At 34.8% G+C, this 27307-nt stretch overlaps 2 protein-coding genes across 2 annotated transcripts; one reads left to right on the top strand and one right to left on the bottom strand.

Moving 5' to 3' along the window:
- The first annotated feature begins 356 nt into the window (after positions 1-356).
- On the top strand, positions 357-4864 carry LOC132059575 (probable nucleolar protein 5-2). The gene is made up of 8 exons (XM_059452219.1): positions 357-566; positions 671-712; positions 1458-1637; positions 2008-2172; positions 3072-3272; positions 3496-3993; positions 4081-4209; positions 4281-4864. The coding sequence occupies exons 1-8, from the start codon at positions 489-491 to the stop codon at positions 4644-4646; spliced, it is 1659 nt and encodes a 552-aa protein (XP_059308202.1). The 5' UTR covers positions 357-488; the 3' UTR covers positions 4647-4864.
- A 3040-nt stretch (positions 4865-7904) lies between these two features.
- LOC132059574 (GDSL esterase/lipase At5g33370-like) lies at positions 7905-12675 on the bottom strand. Its single transcript, XM_059452218.1, has 5 exons — positions 12307-12675; positions 11139-11266; positions 10205-10447; positions 8939-9191; positions 7905-8368 (listed from the first exon to the last, which is right to left on the bottom strand). Exons 1-5 carry the CDS (start codon positions 12542-12544, stop codon positions 8136-8138), a joined length of 1095 nt encoding a protein of 364 aa, XP_059308201.1. The 5' UTR covers positions 12545-12675; the 3' UTR covers positions 7905-8135.
- Between the last annotated feature and the right edge of the window lie 14632 nt (positions 12676-27307).

Here is a 27307-nt window from a genome sequence, read left to right as displayed (position 1 = left end):
ATATTTGATCATTTAATATGCTATTACAATAAAAAAAATTTATATGAATATATATTTTCATCATTAAATGATTTTCCTTCGTTGTACAAAGTCTGATTAAACTTAAAATTTGACAATTAAAAATGAAAATTAGATTTTATGCATTTTTTTTGCCCATAACAGTTAAATATTATTTAAATGGCAATGCTGTTATAGGTGTATAACAGAAATTCTCTATAAGAGCTGAAAAATTTCGAACCCAACAATGCTGTTATAGAGAGATTTGACTATAATACAAGGATATAAATGTAAATATGGGAAACTATAGGGACCAAAACAGCAAGCTACTCTTTTTTCCCACAAAACCCATGGCTCTAAAACCCTAGCACCTTCACCAACAGAGGATATAAAAAGAAGTGTCGCCCTAAGCCCTTCTCTTTACACCTTCTTCCGTTTTCTCTCCCAAAACAAAACAAAGGAAGAAGAGATTATTATTGGGCAAAGAAAAGATGTTGGTATTGTTTGAAACACCAGCAGGGTTTGCCCTTTTCAAAGTTTTAGATGAAGGAAAACTCTCCAAAGTTGAGGTATTGTCATAACATTCATCTATTAACCCATTTATTTCTTCTTCTTTTTTGTGTGTTTTCTTCTTTTATAGCATCTTTTTTTGTTTTTGTTTTTTGTGTTGCAGGATTTGTGGAAAGAGTTCTCCTCAACTGATTCTGCCAGAAAGGTAATTTCTTTATTTGTAAACCATTTGATGAGTACTGAAAATATGAGTGTTTTGATAAAAGAAACATCTTTTATGTATTTATTGGTTTGTGTGAACAGTGGGTGCAGTTAGTTTGGTATGAAATATTGTGCTTGCTTGTTAATATAACTTCTTGAATGTAATTGCATGTTGAAATTTGGAGAAAGCTTAGGAGAGATTTGTTATTCTTTCTGTTCGTTTTGTTAACATAAGCTACATTATCAGACACTCACAGCATGGTCTTTTTTTTTTTTTTTGGATGAAAAAAATTGTGCTTTGCTGATGTTAGGGATATGAGCTGCCTAAAGTTTTCAACTTTATGGGCGTGTTTGGTTCTAAAGAAAATGTTTCCACGGAAAATGTTTTCTTGGAAAATAAGTGATTTTCTTACTTATTTTCTAGTGTTTGGCCGGTAAACAAAAAAATATTATCCCACGAGCATTTGGAGTGGGGGTTTAGGGGTGGCGGGGTTGGGGCTTTGGGTAGGTAAAGGGAGAAAATTTGTGTGGAATGCTACTTATAAAACTTGTTTTCCCTACTTTTATTAAGGAAGTCATTTTCCTCAAATTTAAAGAACTTGATTTCCTAGGGAAAATGTTTTCCAAAACACTTATTAACCAATCAAACATGGGAAAAATGGAAATTATTTTCTGAAAATTGTTTTCCTTCATACCGAACACACCCTATATACATTCTTCATTGACGTGATTGGTTGGTATGAAAACAGGTTGTGAAGCTAAAAGCTTTCTCCAAGTTTGAGAACACCTCAGAAGCTCTGTCAGCAGCTACTCTGCTGATAGATAGCAAGCCCAGCAAAGGACTGCGTAAGTTCTTGAAAGCACACTGTGACGGTGAAACTTTGGGTGTTGCTGATTCAAAGCTTGGAAATGCAATTAAAGAGAAACTGGTCAGCTCCCTTTTTAAGTAATCTCATTGTTTCTTAGTAGGCTTTCGGCCACAGATTCCAAATGTTTTTACTTTATTTGGAATTTATGAAGTTGGAGCTGTATTTTGGTTATACTTTTTGCAAAGGAGAGAAGCAAGCATTTTATTTGGATTTTGTGAAGATGGAGTTGGAAAACAGCTTTGGAGCACTTTTCCAAATCTGGAATCCAACTCCAAGTTGGATTTTGAAATTTTATGACCAAACACTGATTTTGAAATAAAGTGAAAAATTATTCCGGGAAAAAGTGAATAATTCTCATAGCCAAACGGCCACTTAGTTTAGTTATGTTCTCATGTTTTTTGGCTGAAGCTGGTGTGGGATGTGTTTGCAGCAAATTGACTGTGTTCACAATAATGCTGTCATGGAATTGATGAGAGGGGTTAGAAGTCAGTTGACTGAGCTTATTACTGGTCTTGCATCTCAAGACTTGGCTCCAATGAGCTTGGGTTTATCTCACAGTCTTTCAAGATACAAGCTAAAATTTAGCCCTGATAAGGTAATTTTCTGTAAATTGACTGATTTGTTTCATGTTCTACATGATTTCGTTGTGGATATTCTTACATAACAAATGTTGGGATAATCAATTGCCATGGATAAAAAGGAAGGATAGCCTAGTGGATAGAAGGGAAAGACAGCATAGTTAAAAAAATCAATTGCTACAGAACACTTCGGTTTTGTATGCTCTAGCTTTTATCATTTCTGATAAAGCTTATACAATATTACTAGTATATCTTAAATAATTTTAGATTGTAATCTGCTGTTGGATAACATTATTCTGTACAATTTCTGATGATGCTAGTTAGTCATTATTAATTTTTTTGATAGTGCACCTTATTTGATTTCACCCTGGAAATTGTGTCAATTCTGATTCTTGAAGTTGAATTTTGTTATGTAACAAAAGGTTTACAGAGTATAAATTTACAAAAATATGAAGTAATGTTCTCCCTAAAGCATGCTGATGGTGAAACATATAGGCTGGCATTTTCATTGTTTGCGCAGCCAATTTATGCTCTTTCCATATGTATCCCATATGATGCTTCACATGTACTTTGAGTAGTGTGGTTCCTGGGAATCTGACAGTCTCTTGCCGGTTGAGGTTACGTAGTTTCCTGTAATTCACTGAACCCTTGCAAGGTCTGTTGAGCTTGTAGTGGATAAGACTGTAGCGCTTGGGCTATGTTATTGTACCTTGTGTGTATGTATTATAGTCTAACATTAAAAAGAACGTATTAGAGTCTTACCATTTTCTGCCTGTTTCTGTCTCTTGAAGTTCCTCTGTATAGCTCATATATATGTCTCTTGGGTAGCAGTTATTTGTCCAATTTTGTAGTCTTGACGGCTTTGTCCTTCCGTTAAACAGATAGCAGTGTGTGACTTGACTGTTTATTGCTTCAGGTGGATACAATGATTGTACAGGCCATTGGCTTGTTGGATGATCTTGATAAAGAGCTAAATACATATGCCATGAGGGTCCGAGAATGGTATGGTTGGCATTTTCCAGAGCTTGCAAAGATTGTACAAGATAATATTCTTTATGCCAAGGCTGTCAAGTTGATGGGCGACCGTGTAAATGCTGCAAAGCTGGATTTCTCTGAGGTAAGGAGTGGCCTCTTTCAAATGCTACAAATAATTTGAACTAAAAATGTAGATTACTGTTCATGCTATGTAATATTTATCATTATGTTGGCTAGTTTACCTGTTGAAATGAATCTTGTGATATATTGTAGTCCAAGAGTCAATGTTGCTTTTGACAAGATGCACACTTTATTCTGAAATACATGAGACAAAATTCACACTTTTTGTATTACAATGTTTACAGATACTCCCAGAAGAGGTTGAGGCAGAATTGAAAGAGGCAGCCATGATTTCAATGGGCACTGAAGTTAGTGATCTTGATCTGGAGAATATTAAAGATTTATGCAGCCAAGTTCTGTCATTCTCTGAGTACAGAGCTCAGTTATATGATTATTTGAAGAGCAGGATGAACAGCATTGCCCCAAATCTTACGGCTCTTGTTGGAGAACTTGTTGGTGCTAGACTTATTGCACATGGTGGAAGCTTGATAAATCTTGCGAAGCAACCTGGAAGTACAGTTCAGATACTTGGTGCTGAGAAGGCTCTTTTCAGAGCTTTGAAGACAAAGCACGCAACTCCAAAATATGGGCTTATATATCATGCATCTTTGATTGGACAGGCAGCACCAAAACATAAGGGTAAAATTTCAAGATCTCTTGCTGCAAAAACTGCTTTGGCTATTCGATATGATGCTCTTGCAGATAGCCAAGATAATACCATGGGTTTGGAGAATAGGGCCAAGGTAATGTTGGCAATTATTATCTTTGGATGATATTTTTCATTTCTGCTCTTTATGAAGTCTGATTATTATGATATGCAACTTTTTTAGCTTGAAGCACGCTTAAGAGCCTTAGAAGGCAAAGAGTTGAGTAAATCAGCTGGATCTGCTAAAGGCAAACCTAAGATTGAATTTTATGACAAGGATCGTAAAAAGGGGGGGCTGATAACACCAGCTAAGGTTTGGGACCGTCTTCTCTTTAAAGTTATACTTTCTTGGTTTGCTTCCAGTATTGACTTCTCCTTCTGTAGGCTTACAATCCTGCTGCTGATTCTGTTATGGGACACACTGAGAATGAGGAGAAGATGAGTGTAGATGAACCACCATCTCAAACTGAGGAAGCAGGTGAGGAGGCCCCTGTTACTGACGGAGAGAAGAAAAAGAAAAAGAAGAAGAAATCTGCTGAAACAGAGGATACTGCTGTAGCAGAACCTGAAGACACTGGGAAGAAGGAGAAGAAAAAGAAGAAGAAGAAACATGCAGATAATGAAGAGGAAAATGTAGAAGTGGAGCAAAGTAAGAAAAAGAAGAGGAAACATGCAGATGCTGATGAGGATGAAGCAGAAACCACGGATAAAAAGAAAGAGAAGAAGAAGAAGAAGAAAACTGAAGAATAAGTGTTCCAGAGGAAACACCTTTAGTATCGACAATTTTGGTATTGTTAAGTTGTACAATGATGTCATTATTCAGTTATTAGTGCTTTGTAATGCAGCCTAGGATTCTGTTAGTTAACAGATGCTTGCTTTATGCTTTTAATCCTACTGTGGAAGGTTTATCCTACTGGAATTTTGCTATGCTATTTTACTTGTTTTAAGCCAAAAATGATTCCAAGTTATATTGTGCCACAGGTAACTACCATTATATTGTTGTTAAAGATCTAATTAGGTTGCATTGTTTCTTTTCATCTTCATTTTTATGGAAAATTGCTCTCAACTCTTGCCTAACTGACAGTGTTTCAAGTGCCTTCAGAACTGTTGCTATGACTCCAATCACAAGAATCCGTGTCATTACTCTAAGGTGAAACACACAAATTTACCTTCTTTGTTGCAGCATGCTATGAGCAACTTCTGTTATCCTCCTGGGAATAGCCGAGTTGTATGCTGGCTCCAGGCATTTCATTAGAAGCTTGACGGCTGGTGCAGTTGCCTTTTAAGTTTTATCTAAAGAAAATCTGTTTTCTAGAGGTTGTTACAGGATCTGGTGCATTTTCCAATTTGGGTAGCTGTTTTAACACGTTCCAGTCCCTACGTCCCTTTCAAGTGAGAGAAGACCCGAGATCATAAGAAGAATACCTGTTATGTGCTAATTATACAAAGCATTATAGGGTCTAACTTAACCATCTCAAACTGAGGAAGCAGGTTGATAGGTTCCTGATAGTGCTCAACCTGAAGATACTGACGAAAAAGAAGAAATTGATAGTGCCAACGGTCTTGGTATTTAGGCACTGGCGATGTTTTTGAGTTAAACCCGAGTGAAAACAGTGGGAGGAGACTTGGAACACTTCCCAGTTGAGATGGGTTGCACCAGGGATCAACTCTTAGCCCGTTTGCATTTGACATGGAGATGGATGAATTGTTGCGGCATATTCGAGGGAAGCTACCTTGGTGTATGTGATTTGCATATGATATAATATTAATTGACAAGACACGCGGCGGGATTAAGGATAGACTGGAGATTTGGAGACCGACCAGAGTTTAAAGGTTTCAGGTTGAGCAGGTCTTAAACAGAGTATATGAAGTGCAAGTTTAGTGATACATCACATGAGACTGATGTGGAATTGAGGATCAATACACATGTCATCCTCAAGATAGTAAGCTTAAAGTATCATGGGTCAATAATCCAAGAAAATGGGGAGACTGACAATGATATTACATATCTTATAGAGCGGGTGAATGAAATGGAGGCTCGCATCCGGTATCTTATGTGATAAGAAAGTGTACCTGATACTTAAAGGTAAGAAAGTGCACCTGATACTTAAAGGTAAGTTCTATAGAGCGGTTATTAGACCAACTATGTTGTGTGAGGCAGAATGTTGACCAATTAAGAATTCACACATTCAGAAAATGAAAGTAGCAGACATAAGGATGCTTGGGCTTCATTTGTTTGCACTTAATGGAGATCTGAATCTGAATGGTTCAGACCTTAGACCATTAAGCGTATTTGTTTACATTAAGATCTAATCACTTATTTGGTCTGAATAAGTCTTAATCATTAAGATCTTGATCAAAGTTTTAATATCATTAAGAGGTATTTTGTATGGATAATTTTTACCACCGGCTCCACCCCATCCTCACTCCCACCACCCATCACCTATCCCAACCCCACCACGACCCCCCCCCTCCCCCCCCCCCCCCTAAAAAAAAAAAAAAAAAAACCACCAACACCTCCCTCACCCTCCATTACCCACCCCAAACAACCCACCCACTCACCTTACCCCTAATCACCCCACCCTACGCCCCACCACCCACCTACATTACCCTCATCACCCCTACCCTAAACCGCACCACCCTCCCTAACCACCACCCTCCCTAACCACCACCCACCCCCACCCCCACAACCCCCCACCCCCCCCCCCCCCCCAAAAAAAAAAACCACGACCACCACCACTACAAAGAATCTTAACCATTACTAGCGAACATAATTTTTTTATCAAATAATAACATTATTTTATTAAATTTGTATTTGTTTTCTAATATTTAGTTATTTTCTTATTTGAATTGTATTTATTATGTTTAAACATATACATTATGCACATTTAGATGTTGAAAAACAAACAATGTTAATCATTCAGTATTCAGATTTAGATACAACATCTTAATCATTCGGATGCAGACATCTTAATCTTAATGAAAACAAATGAGGCCTTAGATGGACGTGTGGGCACACAAGGAGAGATAAGATTAGGAAAGAAGATATACATGGATAGGTGGGAGTGGCCTCAGTGGGACAAGATGTGGGAAGCGAGGCTGAGATGGTTCGACCAGGTAAAGAGGAGCGGTATAGATGTACCAGTGAGGTGGTGCGAGAGGTTGAGAAGAATTAATCTAAAAAGAGGTAGAGGTAGACCAAGGAAGAATTGGGGAGAGGTGATTAGATGACATGACACATCTTTAGCTCACCGAGGACATGACACTTCTTCAGCTCACCGAGGACATGAAGATTTTTAGCTCACCGAGGACATGGCCTAAATGGAACGCATGAAGGTTAGGGATTACGGTAGAGGGTTAGTAGGTAGTCAAGCGATTTCTCTCTTTCCTGTGAGGGAGCAAGGTTCTAGCTTAGAGCACCTTGTCTGCTCCCTCTTCTACTTATCAATATCATTATTATTGTTCTAGTACTCTCTTATTCCTCAATTGTATTACTTTGTTTCTTTTATTTGAGTTATTTTACTGTTTTATTGTCAGTACCTTCTTTTCTATTTTTTCTACAGTATTTTCACCATGGCTATTACTATTGTATTTGTAAAACCACTTTTTGAATACATTTTTCCTGAGCCGAGGGTCTATCGGAAACTACCTCTCTATCTCACAAAAGGTACGGGTAAGGTCTGCGTACACCCCACCCTCTCTAGACTCCACTTGTGAAATCATACTGGGTATGTTACTGTTGAGTTGTAAAAAGACGCCCTTAATCAGTATTTAGTGGTCTGAAATGCAACTTAAGATTATGTTAATCAACAGATTCTGGATTGGATGCTTAATTCTACTGTGCAAGTGTTTTTGCCATGCTTCTTTACATGTTTTAAGCCATATGATTAATCTATTTTATTGAAATATTTGCAAACGTTTTTTCTCTTGCAAGTAGTTTGGAATCTGGAACTACTGGCATACTTCAACCAACCACCGCATCAAATTAAAATTCTGTGAATTTTCCAATAATGCAAAAGTCATAAACTCGTCCATCACAAATTTAAGAAAACGCAAAGGAATACATACTATTAGCAGAAAAGATGCAGGAATACAAAGATTAATCAACTCAATAGCACTTACATTTGACACACTTATGAAGGAACACAACTAAAAGGAAAGACACGTGCAATAACTGCTACACTATAAGTAACATTTCCAGTGAAAATCTAAACAAAAGAAAGTAGTAGAATTTATTAATTAAGCCTTGGAATCAATAACCAAGATGGTGCTAAGGTTCATAGGGTGCATGTATTCAGTTGTTCCAGTCAAGATTTGTTCAACAATGATTCTGTTAGCCCTCTCTGTTGGGTGAAACGGATCCCAAAATGCATATTCATCTCTGTTTGGGCACAAATTGGAGAAGGGCGTGCACAGCCCTATCCCATTGTATGGTCCTTGTCCACAGCATGCTATCTTTGATGTCACAAATCCTGCCCCATCCATTTACCTTCCATGTTAGTAAACCATATATGTATAGCAATTCTTTGATTGTGCAATATAGACTTTTCATGAAAATTTCTAGTTAGTAGTCAATGTCCTGAATATGGAAACCTGAACTAGATCCATCATTAAGTGCTACACCTGGTCCATCCACCATCCAAAAACAACTACCTCGCGTTTTATAAATAATTTTGGATTTAACATTTTAAAAATTTTTTACGCTATGTTGTAGCAGATCTTGCCCTATTTTCCAAGTTACGATCCCACTTACCATGGATAATTAACTATATTTATCTTTTAAATGACCTGATAGTGTAAAACTTCTTATACAGTACTAGTCTATAAATGTTACACGCTGTGATTTTTCATTAAGTACTACCCTCTACTCCCACTCTGACAGTAGATGTTAGAGAGGACTAAAAATATGAGACATCATTTAAAGCCTAGGAAGAAGCCAACTTATGTTGCTACAACCAATTATTACTGTCATCTAAACTTTTTATGCTAACAATGACAAAAGTAAGTAGGGAGTAATAATTATGAAGGCTTAAAGTACGTACCAAAAGCTTGAGGATTAGTAATGAAGTCCAAGTGCATTTGATTTGTGTTAGCTGCAACGAAAACATGGCTGCCTATCTCACTGTTGAGGCCATTAAGCATCTCAACTAGCGCAGGATTGAACATTACTGCTGCTTGCTGCAATTCATCATCACAGTTGCCATCCCTGCTTCTTTGGGCTAATTCCGCTGGCACACAACCTAGTGGCCCTGTCCCCGTCACGATAATTCTATGAGCTCCTAACCTGTGGAGTTTCTGCATGATAAAATTAAATTGTCAGTACATATAACTTAAAAGATTAAGGCTTTTTTTTTTTCTTCATTTTGTCCTATCGGCCGAAATTAATTATGGGCACTAGCCAAAATATACAAAACTTATACACTGGCTTTGTATATTTTATGTATATTTATGAATACAATATGTATATTTTATGCTTAATATACATAACCTATACATTGCTGGCTATGTATAACCTATTCATGTTGCTTTGAGATAGATCTTCGAATTCAATAAAGAGAAGGGGAATAAGATGGTGGTGCCAATAATGGAATGAATGTCGGGGTGGGGGGGGGGGGGCGTGTTTGTGGAGTGAAATGTCATTGTCCTTACAATGTGCTACATAAAATGACTTGAAATATAATGGCACAGCTAATAATTGTACAATAATCACATGCAGGATTTATTTCCTTTCTAAAGTAGGTCTGCACTGGTTCAAAGTCTACTGAATCCTCTATCCTTCTTTCTTTTGCCCATATACTCAAAAATGCTATGGATTATGACCTACATATTCCAATCCTTGAATCCCTATTTTCCATGGCCCCTTCCTCGAATGTTCCCTTTCATAAACTTCAAAATTACAGCCTAATTAATTTATTCTATATTTTTGTAGCCTCGCATTAGAACTCAAAATGTAATGGCATCCTCGTTCCTATTTTTATTTTTTTGGCATAATCAAATTTTTGGTTTACAATCTTCACATATCAAATAAATATATTATTCTTCGAGATAGAGTTACACTATAAAATAAACTCACCGGACAAAATGTGTCGCTAAACTAGCAAACTCCATCACCAAAATGGATTAATACATCATCTTTTTTTTTTTCCTAGGGAGAATGCTCATTATACGTGTGAAAAAGCAACTTGAATAATTTTATTTTAGTGTCCCAATAGTGACAAAAAAGATTACTTAAATTTTCAACTTGCAAGACATGCTGTTGCTACTTGACATTATATACGCAGGCAATTTAGAGGAAAAAGTATAGTTACCTTAAGAACTTTTTTGTACTCAGAGATGATAAAGACGATATAATCAGGAAGGACATATTGGCGAGATCTCAGAGAAATAGGGATCAAATAATAGTTGTTGACAAAATCGTTGCCACCAAGTGTTATTAGAACTAGAGCCTCCTTCACTAGTTTCTTTGCCTTTTCACTCCCTACTAAAGCAGCCACTCTTTTTTGGTATTCAGCAAAGTACTCCAGCTGTTGCCCAATCCTTATGATATTTACCTGAAATAGCCCGGCTTAGTGGTGAGAAATGTATGAAGTGCACAAGAAAATGAAGATAAAAACCGGCTAAAAATGTTATATTTTGAGACTCGAACTTTTTGATTTTGACTCTCAAATCGAACATAGAATCTTTAAGATTCTTTAAATAAAATTTATATATTTGGAAACTACGTAAAAAGTACAATAGGTCACAATAATTAACAATTCAAAAATATTTAAAAGACATGAAAAAATCGTGATCAAAGAAAAACTCATTTGACTCTTAATCTGAATGATGACACATAAATTGGGACGAAGGGAATATTTCAGTTCGGGCTTTTTTTCATTTTTGGCCCGTCGGTCAAAATTAATTACGGACGCTAGCCAAAATATACATAACATATACACTTATTATGTAAATTATATATTTATTTATGTATGTTTTAATGTGTGTGTGTGTACACACACTTAATATATATAATCTATACATTTGGTGGATATTTTGTAAATTAGATCACCAAAAGAAATTGGACTGTAATTATCTTCTTATTTTATTTCTCAATGTTAAAGAGGAAATCTAGCCAATTAGCAATAAATCAACAGCAATATATATAAACATCTATAATAAATCATTGAAGGTTAAAACTACAAAATCAATTAATGTTGCCAATAATGGTTTTGAGCGGAAGTTTAAGATTTAAATAAAACTTACAAATTGAATTCCAGTGTCATTAAGTATGCCAACCCCAGCAGAAGCAAAATTGGCACCAACAAGAAGCTTTTTCCCTTGAAGCTCTGGACTCAAGTATGGTAATGTACGCTCCATCCCAAGTTTTTCACCTAATAATTACGTTAACAAGTAGAAAACAAATTTTAATAAATAACCATTTATAGGAAAAAGAAAAAGAAAGAAAAAAGGATAATCATAGCTGTGGTCCTGATAAAAATCTGCCCAAGAAAAGAAAAAGGAAATCTAATTTATTAGAAATTTCGAGTATAGGATTTGTCTTTGAATTAATACTACAAGTACGCAAATGAAATGAGACACTTCCTTAAAGATTGCCATCTGGGTATACTGATTGTTTCTCTGTTCTCTGTGTAGGTGGTAATCCTTTTTTGTATTCTTCCAATTAATAGAGCAATGATAAATTTTTTATTTTAATTTGTGCCTCACACAACTGACACTAGTTATGTGAGATTTTTTTTTTTGTCTCACAAATTTGTTGATCCAAATCTTACACTTTTGGATCCACAAAACTTTGAGTTCACTAAAGAGGACCACGTGTGCCTGCCACAGAATAAGAAAAATGGCTGCATGCATGCACACATGACACAACCAAATGTGAAAAAAATCGCCAGTTATGTAGTGGAGTAAAACTGGCAGAAATTACTTTGGAGGTTGTAAAGCTTATAGTCCTAGTAATAAAGAAAAAATAGAAACTAACAAAAAGGTGGACTCAAAGATGTGTATTTTGGAATGGAATGCAACCACACAGAGAAAGGGCCAGAGAAGTCTTGTCTGGCCATTCATGCATGTCTACATTCACATAGTCGGAACAAAACTTGAAGTTTATAAGTTCTGAATTCTAATCCTTTTAAGTTACTAGGTTCTAAATTAATAATCTATATATATATGCAATGATAATCTATATATATATATGCAATGAATTTTCGAGACAAAAAAAAAGTTTGACCTAAAGTTCGGCCGAACCGAACACTCTAACTCTGCCCCTATACATGCATCAAGCCTAGATACTAATGTGCATGAGTGAGCATGACTAGTGCAATGTGTACTCTATGACTTTAGCCATGTCAAAAGATAAGGTTTTAAAGTGGTGAAAAAAGCAGATAGTTTGAAATTAAGAAGAGAGGAATTTAACTGATAATGTCAGGAATATTAAGGCCATTAGAGAATCGGCCAGTGGGACGGTGAGTTGGAAAATCAATGCCATAAGGAGGGGAATCTGCACGAGCACTTGTAGCCAAGAAGTTGTTGTTTCCAGTATCAACCAATGAATCTCCAAACACAAAAAATGCTCTTCCCTCTACCACCCCACCTTTTGTTAATGGGCTCATCAAAATAATCCCAACAATGAAACTCAAAGAAAAATTAGCCATTGAAGTTGTATGGTAGGCAGCTATAACAAAAGAATAAAGAAGAAAGGTAATAGAGAGAGAGAAAGCAAGAGGCTACGTGGTGTTTCTTTTTAGAAAGAAACTAAATGAAGGGTTTTGGTGTGATTGGGAAAGAAGAGTTGCCTTTATATATATGCATTGAGGGGGTAATTAAACTAATAAATGGCTTTGGATGTTCGGTGCTGTGACTTGTAATACAACAAATACGTAATTAAAGAAAACGGATCACAACAACTTTCAACTGGATAATCAATGTAGACAGTTGTTTAGCAGGGGTGGTTAAATGCATTTTCATTCAATTCAATGAGCTTTTTTTTTTTTTTTTTTTTTTTTTTTTTTTTTTGAAGTTTTAAATTGAACTTCTCAAACTTATTTGAGTATACAATAATATTAAACAATAACGTAAAAAGATGCATGTAATCGTTCATAAAAAGTGAGATTAGTAACCTATTGAAAGTTAAATAATTATTATCTGCACAGGTTAAAATATATTGATAGTGTAAAAACTATATACACAATCGATCTATTTTAAGCTAAATCAAGTTACTCTAATTTCTATCAATTTATTAAATGGAGAAAATAGGATAGGAAATGCTTCCTCTTTAATGACGTAGCTCGAATTCAAATTAGCCGGAGAAGTTAGTTCCTAGTAACAGGGATTGTCAAAGAAAAATGGTTTCTCTCTTTGGTAAAATTTTCAATTCGTTTGTCTCATTTCACCTTAACTTTCTGTTCCAATCTTGGTTAGTCAAAGGTGGGAAGTGGGTATGACTATGCATGTGAATCTATTGCTTTGTTCTTTAAAATTGACTAATTGTACCGTTTACCTTATGTTGCTAAAGGTGGTTCAAAGTACAAATCAGATAAAACGGCCACATCAACTATATTGATTAATATTAACCAGTGACCACATAGTGATATGTAGTGTTTTTTTTTTTTAGAAGGAAAGACATGGAACAAAAGCGAGCAAGTTTACTGTGGATACATGACTATGTAATTTCTTAGGATTTAAGCTGTGTAGCGGATAGTGTAAAGTTTTTTTTTACAGGATTGATGTAATTTAATACGGAGTACATTATAGCACGTGGGTTTGTAGGCTATTATAAAATGTTTCTAGTTTTATGACGTTTTTATAAGAGATCTTCATTTTTTTACATAAGAGATCTGAAAAGAATACATAAGAGTTTTGAAAAGACCATTTTCTTCTATTCTAATTGTAAGAGGATAAAATATCGCATTTCGTCCTAAAAAATCTGTTATTGAGACTATCTGTACATAATTACCTTATAAATGATCTAATTATATAAACTTATTTATACGGTTATGCATAGAACTTAAACTTTATCTATTGTGTGTATACCGTTCTAAAAGTTTTATGAATTCCTTCAAAAAGGTTGTTAAAAGGCATTAAATAGTCTGCACCGATATTACATACATATCTTTACAAAATTGTATCACCTGACTTGGCTTGCGAAATTTAACTTGACTTATTCTATTAACCATCGATCGTATGTTAATATGAAAAATCCTAGAGGAAGATATATTCCTTCGTTAAAGGAAAAAAAAAAAAAAAAAGGAAGAAGAAGTGATATACCCTTCAGGATTTTGTGACTACATCCATAATATGCACCACTAATTATAAATTTAAGGACATGTACTTTGTCATAGCATGTGCAATGAGTTTAACATTTATTTTCATAGTATGTATTTTCACTAACATACATAGATAACTTGCATATTTGCATATATTGCGCCACTTTTTTGGTGAGACCAGTGAACTAAATAAAATAAGTGAATTCAATATTAGCTCTAGGACACGCAAACACAAACAGATATCATGATAAAAGAGACGGAGCAGAAATTCATACAATAAGGGTATTTGGAAAAAACAAAAAACAAAACTACAATACCACATTTAAAATTTGAAGTTGTTAATTAATCTATATATAATATAAAGCTAGACATAGACAAAGTGACGTGACACCTCTCTGTGGTTACAATTCCTATTTATCTTTTATCTCCTTTTTTGGCATTTTATCCCTTTTATTTGAATTTATGTGACAATTTAAAAAGTCCAAAAATCACATCATTAATTCTCTACCTAATTGTACATTTATGTTCTCTATAATTATGATTAAATAACCCTCAACAGTTGCCAACTCAAGAAATGTATCCAGTGTATGAATAATAATGGGATACCTATTAAGGTTAATAATGACACCTTATTTAAGAAATGCAACAATTAGCTAAGGAACAAAATGATTCTTGAGGAGGGAAAAAAAAAAAAAAACTCAAAGGTTTCTAACGTGGAAAACCTTTCATTTATGACTTGAAAAAGGTTAAATTTACATCTCTAGCAACAACCAAAAAAATCTGGAAAATAAAAACAATAATAATTTTTGTAACGTTTCCACCATCTTTAACTTCTCTGCAATTGTTTCCACATGGTAACTTTGAATATGGGCAGAATTTGATGCCATACTAGAGCCTATATATCTTGAGAATAATTGCTGCATCTCCTCCATCATCGTTCTTCTACAGTTCTACTCTTACCATGAAATCTTCTACTGGTATTTTCCATTCAATTCTCTTTTTTTTTTTTCTCTCTCTTTGTGTTGCAGTGTTTTGTTTGTTTCATTTTCAGCATATTATTCATATGGAATATTCTCTTTTTATGTACTCAAGTTAAAGTATGGTGATAGCCTTAGTATGTATGAAAATCATGCCCTTTTCTAGGATATATGCATAGAGAAGTTATCATACGTATGGTGCGGTTGCAACAGAAGCTTACCGAAAGCAACTGAAGGTCAAAATGTCACTCTTTTGCACTATCAAAAAAGAAAAGAAGCTAAATCAAACAAAAGTTGATATGCAAAAAGAAAATGATTTATGCTATTGAAATCAATTTTCATCAAATCATGTAGATGAAGTTTTGTTATGCAGGGCCAAGCAGAGTATGATTTAATGATCATTATATGTATCAACTGTGAATTAGTAAATTAAATTTTCTTTAGAAGTTTAGATTTTTGAAATATTAAAAAATTTTGTTGGATAAGTCGTGTATTAGTATGATATAGTCGTTTATTAGACTAATTTTGTATCCGACTCTTTTATGTGAATTTGTTTCACAACTTTCCTTTTTCATATATATATATATATATATATATATATATATATATATATATATATATATATATATATATATATATATATATTCACTAGTTATTAAAATAATTTTGACTCCCAGTTACTATTTTATTAGATTTTTTTTTTTTTAGGTCAAGGAAATATACAGTTTATATATAATAAATATATATATATATATATATATATATATATTCACTAGTTAGTAAAATAATTTTAACTCCCAGTTGCTATTATATTAGAATTTTTTTTTTTAGGTCAAGGAAATATACAATTTATATATAATAAAAAGAATTCATTTTTTCCTCTTTACATAGTGTAAACTGACGAAGAGATCACATTAAACCCCATTAACCCAAACTTCTCTCCACCCCTGCTAAAGGAATACTGTTTACACTTGGAAATTTTATGGAGAAATTATTAAAGGTTGCGGTGGAGTAGTTGGAATATACCTATTTTCTATCAGAGATTTTGAATTTAAGTTCCGTAAATTGGGAACTTCTTGCCAGGAAGCGGCTTACTTCTTTAATGGACTTATCCAACACAAATTTTAAATAATCGGATCAACAAATTTTGAATATTGAATGCCTTTAAAAACAAAAATAAACCCCTTGTGGTTTTACTAGCAATTGCATGTGAAAGGTTTTTGGAAAGTTATCTGAAGAAGAAGACGAAGATGATGGAAGAGGTGATGTAACAAGACGGTTACAATCTATTAAATTGTTGCTAATCTCTCACAAGAAATAAGTGATTGGAAGTTAGTGACTATTTTCAAAGGCATTAATGGCTTGATTTGGAAGAGAGCATTCAAACACAACTAATCAACTACTCATACTACTAATAATTTTATTTTTTGTTCACCGAACACCGCTTCTTTTACTGCCCATGTGCTTTCTTCTAGCTCGTTAAAGCTAGAAGAGTACATTTTTGAAAAACATGGGCCCTTAGCCAAGGAACTAAGAAGAGTTACATTTTTGCAAAATATTTTTAAGTGTTTAAATATTAATTTTATAAATAAACAGCTACGTGTATTTGGATAAAAGTGTTGATGTGTTTGATAAAACGGTGTTGATAAGTTGTTCCTTTGTTAGAATGATAAATACACCTTATAAATACACCTTAACTTTTTGTAAAAATAAATAAATATAAATTTAGAAGTATCCTTGTAAAATATGTGGAGGAGCGATTAATACGGAGTGAAGAGGAAGTAGGAAATTTAACTTGAGAAAGATATTTTGAGAATTTGAAAAACTGCAAGGATAAAAATTAAAATATTTGGTCAAACCAAAAGTGCGTATAAGCTGAAATGTTATAAGTTGGGATGACTAGGTTATAGCTATTGCCTGATTATGGCTTATAAGCACTTAAGTACTTATACTACTTTGGTGTTTATCAAACACGTAATAAATTAAAAAGTACTTATAAGTCAGTTTGACAAACTTATAAGCTTAGGCAAATTGAGTTCCATTTCTTTTATCTCTTTAAATTTCTTTTTCCTTTTTCTTGGACGGTCTTTTAAAAATATCTCTTTCTATTAAAAAAAAAAAAAAGAGTTAATTCCCTAAGTGGTCACCTAAAATTTGAGAATTGCCTACTAAAAGTGGTTTTATTTTTTTATTAGACAATAAAATCATTCAGCTATTACTATTTTCATTAAAAATAAAAAATACTACAAAAGCTCCTATGAAAAGGTTCATTCTCTCTAGTTGGCATGCTGTCTGTGTCATATTAAAGTCCTATTTCTTTTAATAAAATAAAACTATTTAACTCATATACATCATGCAAATTTAAATAGCCAACCCGTATCTATACCCGAAAGACCCGGTTAAAAGAACTCAATGATGTATGCATATATAACTGGTAAAAAGTAGATCTCCACCTTCTCAAGATAACAAATTGTTACAAAAAAATATTTTCTCGACCCAGTTTGCTAAGTGTGCTGGTTCAAAGCTCAGGAATAATGGTTGGTAGTCGTCTTATGGTTAGGTTGCTATTTCTAACCCCCTTATTAATTATCTCTTGCATTTCGATTTTATAATTGTTGTTGCAACAATAGTGTTCAAGCTAGCTTATGTGCAACTCAATCGAAATTAGCTTACGTGTAATTTGACTATTTCACTGAATACATGTTACCTTCCACTAGTAAAAATATCGAATATCTATATACTTGTTCCAAATGATTAAAGAGTTATTCTTCTATTGAGGTTAGAACTTATAACATAAATTAAAGGATAAATTCCGGTAAACAACTCTACAATTTACCCTAAATTCTTTTGACATAAAATGGATGAACAATATCTTTCGAATTATTTTGAAAGAAGAATTGCTAAGTAATTTCCATTTACGAAAGCGTAAGGTTGGTTGCTTTTATAAAATTGGAGTAGGAAAGTTCTTTAGTTGTGCATGGTTAGCACTGTTACCTAGTATATACGGTGAAAAACGTTTTAAATGGAAAACACCTAAAACGCCCAAGTGCTTGACGTCGTTCCTCCTTCTCATAGCAAGGATAATTTTAAATTTATAATTTCTTGTAAGAATTCTAAGGGTATTTAGTTATTTTAACCAATAAAACAACATCAATTTCAGCAGTTAAAACTTATCCGCTAATCCTAAATTGAACTTCTCTTGAAAATTAAAAATCTAATTGATGAGTTTAAGTTTGGAGTTCGAATTTTATTTTCGTCAATCGTACATGTCTACTCTGATCAAGTTCACAGCAAGAATTTCTTTATAATGGCGTCATCACGATTTGGACTTGATAATATTGCATGACCACTTTATCTATTTCCGTTTTACTTCATTGCATGTTCGTTTTTCAGCCAAAAAAAAAAAGAGTTATCATTGCAATTCAGAAGTTCAATTAATTCAAAGTTTTAGTTGAAAAATAATTCCTAGTTAATGATATGACTTAATTGATGATACTCTCTTTGATCTCAAGTATCAATCGTTTTGATAATTGAATTTGTTTCTAATCATTTGTATTCTAAAAATAAACAAACAAAACACCCCCCCCCCCCCCCCCCCCCCCCCCCGCCCCACAAATTTATCGTTATTGTTCTAATGCTTGATTATTTTTTTTAACAGAACCCTAGAAGTTGTTATTTGTGTATTTCTTCCATTGTATTAACAGTGATACGATACCGAAGGGCACAACTCATTCAAGGCCTTTCACTCGTAGCCAAGCTAAATAGCTCCAAGCCTTGCAAGCTATGTTCATGCAAAGAGCAACGTTGGAGGCACTTGAAGGACACCACACGAGGGTGTACAATGTGTGGGTGATAGCTTGGAGCGAAGATGAAGATGGAGGCGAAAGAGTGGAGGCCACAAAAAGTGGCTAGTGGCAGATTGAGATGGAAAAACCCATTTTGGGCTATATTTGCAAAGGTCACTTTTGGACCTTAGTTGTAATAAATGCAAACTATAAATAGGAGCCTTAGTCATTTTCATTAGGGAGTTTGGATTGATGATAAACATAACTTTGAGAGATAGTTTGTTTAGTTGAGTAGTCATATATCTAAGAGTACTTTCTTAGTTGTTAATGAACCCTTTTCCTTGATTTTTATATTGAGTTTCTCACTTGTGGAATCATTTGGGATTACTCTTTGATGAATTTCAAATAGTATTGGTGCCTTCAGTTGGATTCGATTGAGAGGATTTGGTATCCAATCCAAATTTGCTTATAAATCCATTACTAATTATGTCTTACTTCTATCTTATTTTCCTTGCATATACTTTATTGTTGTTTTCTTAGAGTTTTTACTTAGAAATTCTATCATTTGGTAGTGGACAAGGTGTGTTCCTTGATCATTGATGGTGGGAGTTGTACCAACGCCGTGAGTCAACTGTTAGTTGAGCACATGAAGTTCCCTACAAGGAAACATCCTTGTCCCTACAAACTCCAATGTTTCAATGATTGTGGTGAAGTAAGGGTAACCAAGCAATCCGTTAGCAAGTTTAGCATTGGTAGGTATCAAGATGAGATCCTATGTGATGTTGTACCAATACAAGCATGTCATATATTTCTTAGAAGGTCTTGACAATTTGATAGGGATGCTCAACATAGTGGGAGGACCAACAAGTACTCATTTGTATTTAGAGGTCGGAGGCATACTCTTGCACCACTAACCCCCTATCAAGTTAGTGAGGACTATCGAATCATGAAGGAATTCCGAGAGAGGGTTCAAAAGGAGAAAACAGAGGAGCGTGAGAAGGAGACCTTAATTGCCCAAAGAGGAAAAGGGTCGGCTCAAGAGAGGTCCAAAATGTGTATAATTGCAAAGCCAAGTAATTTCTTGAAGGGCCTTGATGAGAGGCGTTTCATGGTGTGCCTTGACAACAAGGATTCTTTATTGCATGCTAACTAAGATACTAGCACTTTCCCTAGTATTATTTCTTCTCTTTTGCTGGAATATGATGGTCTATTTCCGGAGGAAATGCCTAAAAGATTGCCCCTATTGAGGGAATCGAAGATCAAATTGATTTTGTACCCGGATCTCAAATTTCAAACAAATTGGCCTATAGGAACAATCTAGAAGAGACTAAAAAGTTACAAAGGTAGGTTGAGTAACTCCTTCAGAAGAGTCTAGTCAAAGAAAGTCTTAGTCCATGTGTCGTTCCGGTGATCCTAATTCCAAAGAAAGATGAAACTTGGAGTATGTGCATTGATTGTAGAGCCGTCAACAAAATAACGATAAATTATCGACATTCCATTCCTAGACTGGTTGATATATTGGATGAGTTATGTGGTTCAAGTGTGTTATCTAAGGTTGATCTTAGAAGTACCTATCACCAAATTCATATGAACACCGGTGATGAGTGGAAAACTGCCTTTAAGACCAAGTTTGGTCTCTATGAGTGGCTTGTCATGCCATTAGGCCTAACCAATGCACCTAACACATTCATGAGGGTGATGAACCATGATTTGAAGCCTTTTATCAATAAGTTTGTTGTTGTTTACTTTGATGACATTCTTGTGTATAGCAAAACCATTGAGGATCATGTGAGCAATTTGAGGCAAGTGTTTGACGTTTTGTTGCGTGAACGGTTGTTTGCTAATCTCAAGAAGTGTTTCTTTTGTGTTGATAGAGTGATATTCTTGGGCTTTGTTGTGATTGTGAACGGTGTGTAGGTTGATGAAGAAAAAGTTGAGTCCACTAGGCCAACTCCTCAAGATGTAACAGACGTAAGGAGTTTCCATGAGTTTGCAAGTTTCTATAGACGATTTGTGAAAGGGTTTTGCACCATCGCCTCTCCCTTGACCGAGCTAATAAAAAAGGAGGTTTTTTTTGTTTGGGGAGTTGAGGAAGAGAAAACATTTCAAGAGTTGAAGTCTATGTCGAGTTCTTCACCATTGTTGCAATTGTCAAATTTTGAGAAGACAATTAAAATTGAGTGTGATGCTTCTGGAGTTGGTATCGGTGGATTATTGATACAAGAGGGCAAGCCATTGACTTACTTTAGTGAAAATCTCAAGGGTGCGCCTTTGAATTACTCTACTTATGACAAAAAATTGTATGCTTTTGTGAGAGTGTCGTCTCATTGGCAACACTACTTATGGCACAAAGAGTTTGTGATTAGATCGGACCATGAATCCTTGAAGCACTTGAAGAGCCAATCAAAGCTAAATAAGAGGCATGTGAAATGGGTGGAATTCATTGAGACATTTCCATATGTGATCAATTATAAACGAGGAAAGGAGAATGTCGTAGCAGATGGTTTACCTATAATGTTTGTGTTGCTCAATACTATGACCTCTAGGATGATGGGCTTTGAGGGTCTTAAGGAGTTCTATTCTAAGGACTATGACTTCAAAGAAATTTGTGAAGAGTTGACTCAAGGGAAGAGAGTTAACCGGTTCCAACTAGTTGATGGGTTCTTGTTCAAAGATGGTAAAATGTGTGTTCCTATAAGCTCATGGAGGGAGTTGTTTGTGAAGGAAGCCCATAGTTGTAACACCGTATACTTTTGCGCTAAGGTTTGACCCATAATATGGTGATATAATGGAACCAATATGGGGAGGTGTAGGAAGTGTATTGAAACCTAATCAATTCATAAGAAGAGTCTTGGGATAAAGCAAAGTCAGAAGCCACTCTACGGAGCATGTTTTCTAGTGAGTTTATAAAAGGGTTTACTTCAAGCAACTATAACCCACTTATTAATTGGGAATTCGGGAAACCTTCCTTCATGAAAGTTGTAGCCTTTTGAAATACATTTCCATCCAAATATGATAGAGGTCAAACAGACATTTATACAAAATGTTATAACCATTTTACTGAAAGGACGCAGAGCAGTCCGCTGGACCTAAATGCCTCGCAGATGGCATTATGTGGATGCGTTTGCGACGCATTTGGACCCAAAAGTTTCCAGGTATTCTATTTAGAAATGCATGGTGAAACACTCCAGTGGTTGGTGAAATGCTCCAGCGGTTGGCGAAACGCTCCCACGTTTGGCGAAAAGCTCTAGCATTTGGCAATTTGCAGTGTAGAATGCTAGACCGTATTGGCTCCACCTATAAAAACCCCCCAGAACATGTTATTTTCTTAAATATTTCATTCTACTTCCTTTTTGTCTGACTTTTTGAGGAGAAAAGACCCTAGAGCTTTCCAAACCTCCTAAGGTGAGTTCTTTCTCGAACCCCAATTATTATTCGATCACATTAACAAGAATTACACTCATATGCGGATTATTAACAAGATTCTACTCTAAAATCTTAGGGTTTTCAAGAAAATCCTTCTCAAGGTTTCAAGTTCCGATTCTTGGGGTTGTTCTTCAAAAGTTCAGACATTTCCTTCAAATATTGGAGCAACTAAGGTATGTAGGGTTTCTATCCACGTGTGGGAACAGTTTTGTTCTTCCCACTCCATGTTTGATCTATGAAACACGTTTTCCCCACGCCATGCTTGATCCACTAAACACGTTTCGCCTCACAATCAATATTATGCTCTAGTTCATGATAACCCTAAATACATATATAACTATACATCATACTTATTCTACAGTTTGGTAAAATTGTATTCATGATACATCATTATGATTGTCATGAACCTATCTGTAATCTACGAATGCTCATTCTTTGAATTACATGGGCACTCTAATTACTATTCATGAACCAATATTACTCTACTCTATGAATGTTACATGTTTGCATGCTTTACACAAGTTATATTAAATATCTATATACATGTCATATTATACTTACAAGTCATGTTTACAACCCATGTTTACAACTCAAGTTTACTAGTCGTGCTTACAAGTCTTGTTATACAAATCACGGGCTCATATGCCACCTATATTCATGTTCATGTTTTGAGAGTTGCATCAATTACCGAGAAGGTTTAATACCTGAAACTACGTATGCCAGTATAGGATAAGGGTCGCTCCTCTCAGTTAGGATGATTCCTTCATGTTTCCCATTGCCGGATATCTTATGGATCCATTCATGCCATGTTCATGTTTTGTACCCCGGGAAAGTACAAGATGGCTTAGTTGATCGAGCAGAGATCAGATGTCACATGCTCACGTGGTGGTTACAGGTTAGTTTTACTAATGCTCTCTCACAGATATATATGTACTTAAAAATGTTTTACTCATGTTATATTATATTCATGGCAGAACTTATTCATGTTCATGCTCAACTTGCAGTTACAGTCTCAGTTCCAAATTACTTCATGTATATTACGGTTCGCTTTTACACGGGTTAAGGCATAAGAGTTACTACGAGGTTGTTGGTGCTCTAATTGGATTTTAGTATTTTTAGAGTCGCCACCTAATTTATTAAAGGAAAACTAGTAAAACCGGATAAAGGATTTTCAAGCAAGAGGGAAATCTTTTGGTACGAAAGTTTCGAGGTAAGGGTTCTGGTGATCCCCTAGGAAAGGTTTTACCTACCCTAGTATTAAAGAATCTGTAGAATACGGTTGACCTACGAGCTTCAATATGTGATTAATGTACTTATTTCCTTAAAAGTTTTTAGTTTTCCGCGTAAAATATTATTTCATTCATATCATAATTTCAAGAAAAAATTCAGCAAAAAGTCCCCTTACAAAAGGGTTTTTTGGATTTGAAAATCCACTTAAGTGTTTAACTCACTTTATTACCAGACTAGGACACACTTGGAATTTCTCCCGAGTAGAGTCTCTACTACTCTAGTCCTAATAAGATAAGTTTAGTTCTTACGGGTTTTTATTTTTTATATAAGAAAATATGGAGTATCATCTCAATATTTATACATGTATATATGTAAGAAATAGGAAAGTTTTATTAAGTCCAAATTTTTATTTCTTTTTGAAGCCCATAAGGTCAAACCATATTCCAAGCCCAAAGTCCATCCTCAATCTTGATCCAAATATATTTCCCTTCATTTTCAGTCCGTTGAACTTCCAGACCCAAATCAGTCACCATTTGTTATCAGATTTTTACTAAGTTGAAAACCCATTTCCAGCTTCAAAATGTGCAGATCTTTTATCTTTCAGCAAATCGAATCCAAGTTCAAAAAACGGTTCTTTGAGTTTGCAAAAAACCTTATTACAACCCAGTTTAGTTTCAAGAAAATATCAAGCAATTTGCCCGTTAAAGTCACGGATGATTGCCCAAAATTTCGTTACTTAGCCATTTTGAAGAACCATTAGACGTTCCCCCCCCCCCCCCCCCCCCCCCCCTTTTTTTTTTTAACTTAACCAAAATCCTATTTTTTCATTTTTTACAACTAACCGTGTCATTAAACCAATTTGAAAAATACCAATTTGAAAAATTCAAATCAAGCTAAGTTTTGATTTGTCACATGAAAATTGATCGTTATCCCCCTTTTTTTTAAAAAAGGTTTAGCGACTTCCTAAAACACTAAACGTTGATTTCCTAAGTTCTACACATGCATAGGGTTCCAATATTTTTTGCTAAGAGTTTTTACAAGTACATATACATAAACAAGTATAGAGGGAAAATAAAGGAGGAAAGTTTAGGCTGGTGGGCCTACCCAAGCCCACCAGCAGTGTTTTAAAAGGCGTTATTGGGGCGAGCCCTGGGGCGAGGCGTACCAAAAACGCACCGAGGCGTACAAGCGGGGCGTAAGTATCTTGGGGCATAAGCCCCAACCTTCGGGGCGTTCGCCTAGGCGTAAGCCCCGGGAACTTTTACAAATTTGAGCCAAAATTATTTAATATTTTTTTTTAAAAAAAGGTTAAATATCCAGTAATTAACTCATAGTAAATTCTCAAACTAAATATCTCAAAAAGTCAAAGTTTTTTCTAATCGTTTATCCTAATTTCATAAGCTTTTCTCATTGTTGTTTATGGAGTAACATATACACTTTACACCTTTGTATGCAAAGTAAACTACAAAGCAAATAGTTTGTCCTCCAATTCTTACTATATTCCATGTTTGAATTTTCCTTCTTTATGCTTTATTTTGTTCAAGATTTTCTTAGCATTCTTCAATTTTTTTTTTTCAAGATGGTTTTTAGTTTTAGAATTTCTTTTAGTAGCACTCTAGTTTAGATAATGTTTTGAAGACTCTACTCTGACTATTTGTATTATAATGAGTATTAATTTATATCTAGTTTTAGGTTTTAAAATAATAACTTTATATTATTGTCAATTTTATTTTTGAATTATTAGGATAGAGTATCGTTTTGTCAACTCTAATTATGTTTCATCATAGTCATGTTATTGTGTAATGCATCTTTGCGTTCACTTTTTCAAGATTTTTTTAATAGTTCATGCATATATTAGCATGTTAATAGTAAATATATACATTTTTATACTAATTCTTTTTGATTTATATAATTTTAATATATTTTTTTACTTCTACTTCTATTTTATTAATTTAGAAAATATTAAAAATTAAGTACCTATGGGGCTTACGCCCCGTGCCTCGGGGCTGACGCCTGGGCGAGACATATGTAAAACGCCTCGCCTTACGCCCGCGCCTTTTAAAATACTGCTTACCAGTAGGCTATTTTCACCCATAGCTGGGCCTTCACATAATTTAGCCTCCCTTTCCATTTTTCTGACGGACTCGATCAAGAAAGAGTTATTGGGCCCTTAGCCCAATGGGTTTATGCAAATAGGAACCACCCAAGCAATGGTATTTCATGCAAGCAAAATAAAGGGGGATATGGATTAGGACATGTTTAAACTGAGACTTAAATAAAAGAAGACATGTGTAATAAATACGTACAAGGCATATAATTCTATAATATACATCATTCAATGGAATAGGAACTTGACTAGACATACGTACGCATATAGACAGGAGACAGCGAAGAAATAGGCCCAAAATTGCAAGTAACTAAAGACTTACAACTTTAAAGCCCATATAAATCAAAACAGCACAGAAACAAACCCAACATCAAAAAATAAAAAGAAATGGCCCGCAAGATCGTTTTCTTGAACAAAAAATAAGCAATGCCATACAAACAAATATACACAACTACCAACCAATATAGCATGGGTATACACACCCATGGAGATACTAAAATAGCCCACAAAGGAAGGCTTTCACCCTCTTGTTCCTGATGCCGCACAAGATCCAAGGGGTTTCCCAGAACCCCAGGCATGACAGACACCAGGGAAGGCTTAAGCTTAATCCTTAAGTGCTATTTGGCATCTCCATTTATGTGTTAAGCTCATGGCATATAGGAGAGGGAGTGTTCAAGATTGGTATGCTAAGCTTACAATAAGAAACTACCCATACTTATCCATACACAGCATACAATCATACAATTAATTAAGTTAATATGGCACAAAGGCCTGGCCCAAATACAGATGGCCCAACTGAACCAAACTTTTAAAGAAATGAAGAAAGTAGACAGCCAAACTCTAATCATATACTTAAAGAAAAAAGTCATATGAGGTTAACAGATTTAGATCAAGGTAATTATGGCCCAGAACTGAGGCTTAAAGAGTTTCATAACAATCAATAGAGTCAAGGTTCAACAATAAGACATAGAAGAGTAGGTCCAAAACCAAGACACACCTTAATAGCAAAGCCAAAACCTACGAACTCATATGGGAGGTATACCCACCATATACCAAGTATGAAAGTCCTCATATACTACAAAATATATGACAATTATGTATGCCTAGTATACTGGGGTATATCCCTCATGTACAACACATATTCACACAATCCACTTCATAAAAAACTCACAGAAATTCTCAGACACACATTAATATATCCCATACACATTCAACAAACAAATTCATATCTGGACAGAGATAGTGTATGCTTAAGGTGCTGTCTTAAATATGTAATAGGGCATTCCCTAAAGGAAACACTACATTCAGCAGGCATTACTCCACATGTAGACAATAATTTAACAAGATATGCATTAAGACACTTAGGGGAAATAGTAGAAAAGCACAAAGAGGAAAGCATGTCTCAACAGGTTACATTTGACACTTTAAAAGAGTTCACAAAGCAAACCTTGAAGGACTTAAGCAAGATTCCAATCAAACACAGAAATCCTTATTCACATGTGCTCTAAACTTCAATAAATTTGTAATGCAACACTTGACTCACAGAAGATAAAACCATGTTTTAGCACAAGCATGTATCAGACTCAATCAAACAAGAAGTTGTACCAGCTATGTTCAAACTAATATG

Source organism: Lycium ferocissimum, chromosome 6 (assembly GCF_029784015.1).
Source record: "Lycium ferocissimum isolate CSIRO_LF1 chromosome 6, AGI_CSIRO_Lferr_CH_V1, whole genome shotgun sequence".
NCBI lineage: Eukaryota > Viridiplantae > Streptophyta > Magnoliopsida > Solanales > Solanaceae > Lycium > Lycium ferocissimum.
This window is presented reverse-complemented; position numbering and strand designations above follow the sequence as displayed.

Bases quoted from the DNA above. Each gene is read 5' to 3' on its own strand.
- LOC132059575 (XM_059452219.1), top strand. From the start codon at position 489: ATGTTGGTATTGTTTGAAACACCAGCAGGGTTTGCCCTTTTCAAAGTT. The intron at 2,173-3,071 runs GTAATTTTCTGT...TTATTGCTTCAG, and splicing joins TAAAATTTAGCCCTGATAAG to GTGGATACAATGATTGTACA. The intron at 4,210-4,280 runs GTTTGGGACCGT...CTCCTTCTGTAG, and splicing joins GGCTGATAACACCAGCTAAG to GCTTACAATCCTGCTGCTGA.
- LOC132059574 (XM_059452218.1), bottom strand. From the start codon at position 12,544: ATGGCTAATTTTTCTTTGAGTTTCATTGTTGGGATTATTTTGATGAGC. The intron at 10,448-11,138 runs GTAAGTTTTATT...GGGCTATTTCAG, and splicing joins ATGACACTGGAATTCAATTT to GTAAATATCATAAGGATTGG. The intron at 9,192-10,204 runs GTAACTATACTT...TTTATCATGCAG, and splicing joins AGTACAAAAAAGTTCTTAAG to AAACTCCACAGGTTAGGAGC.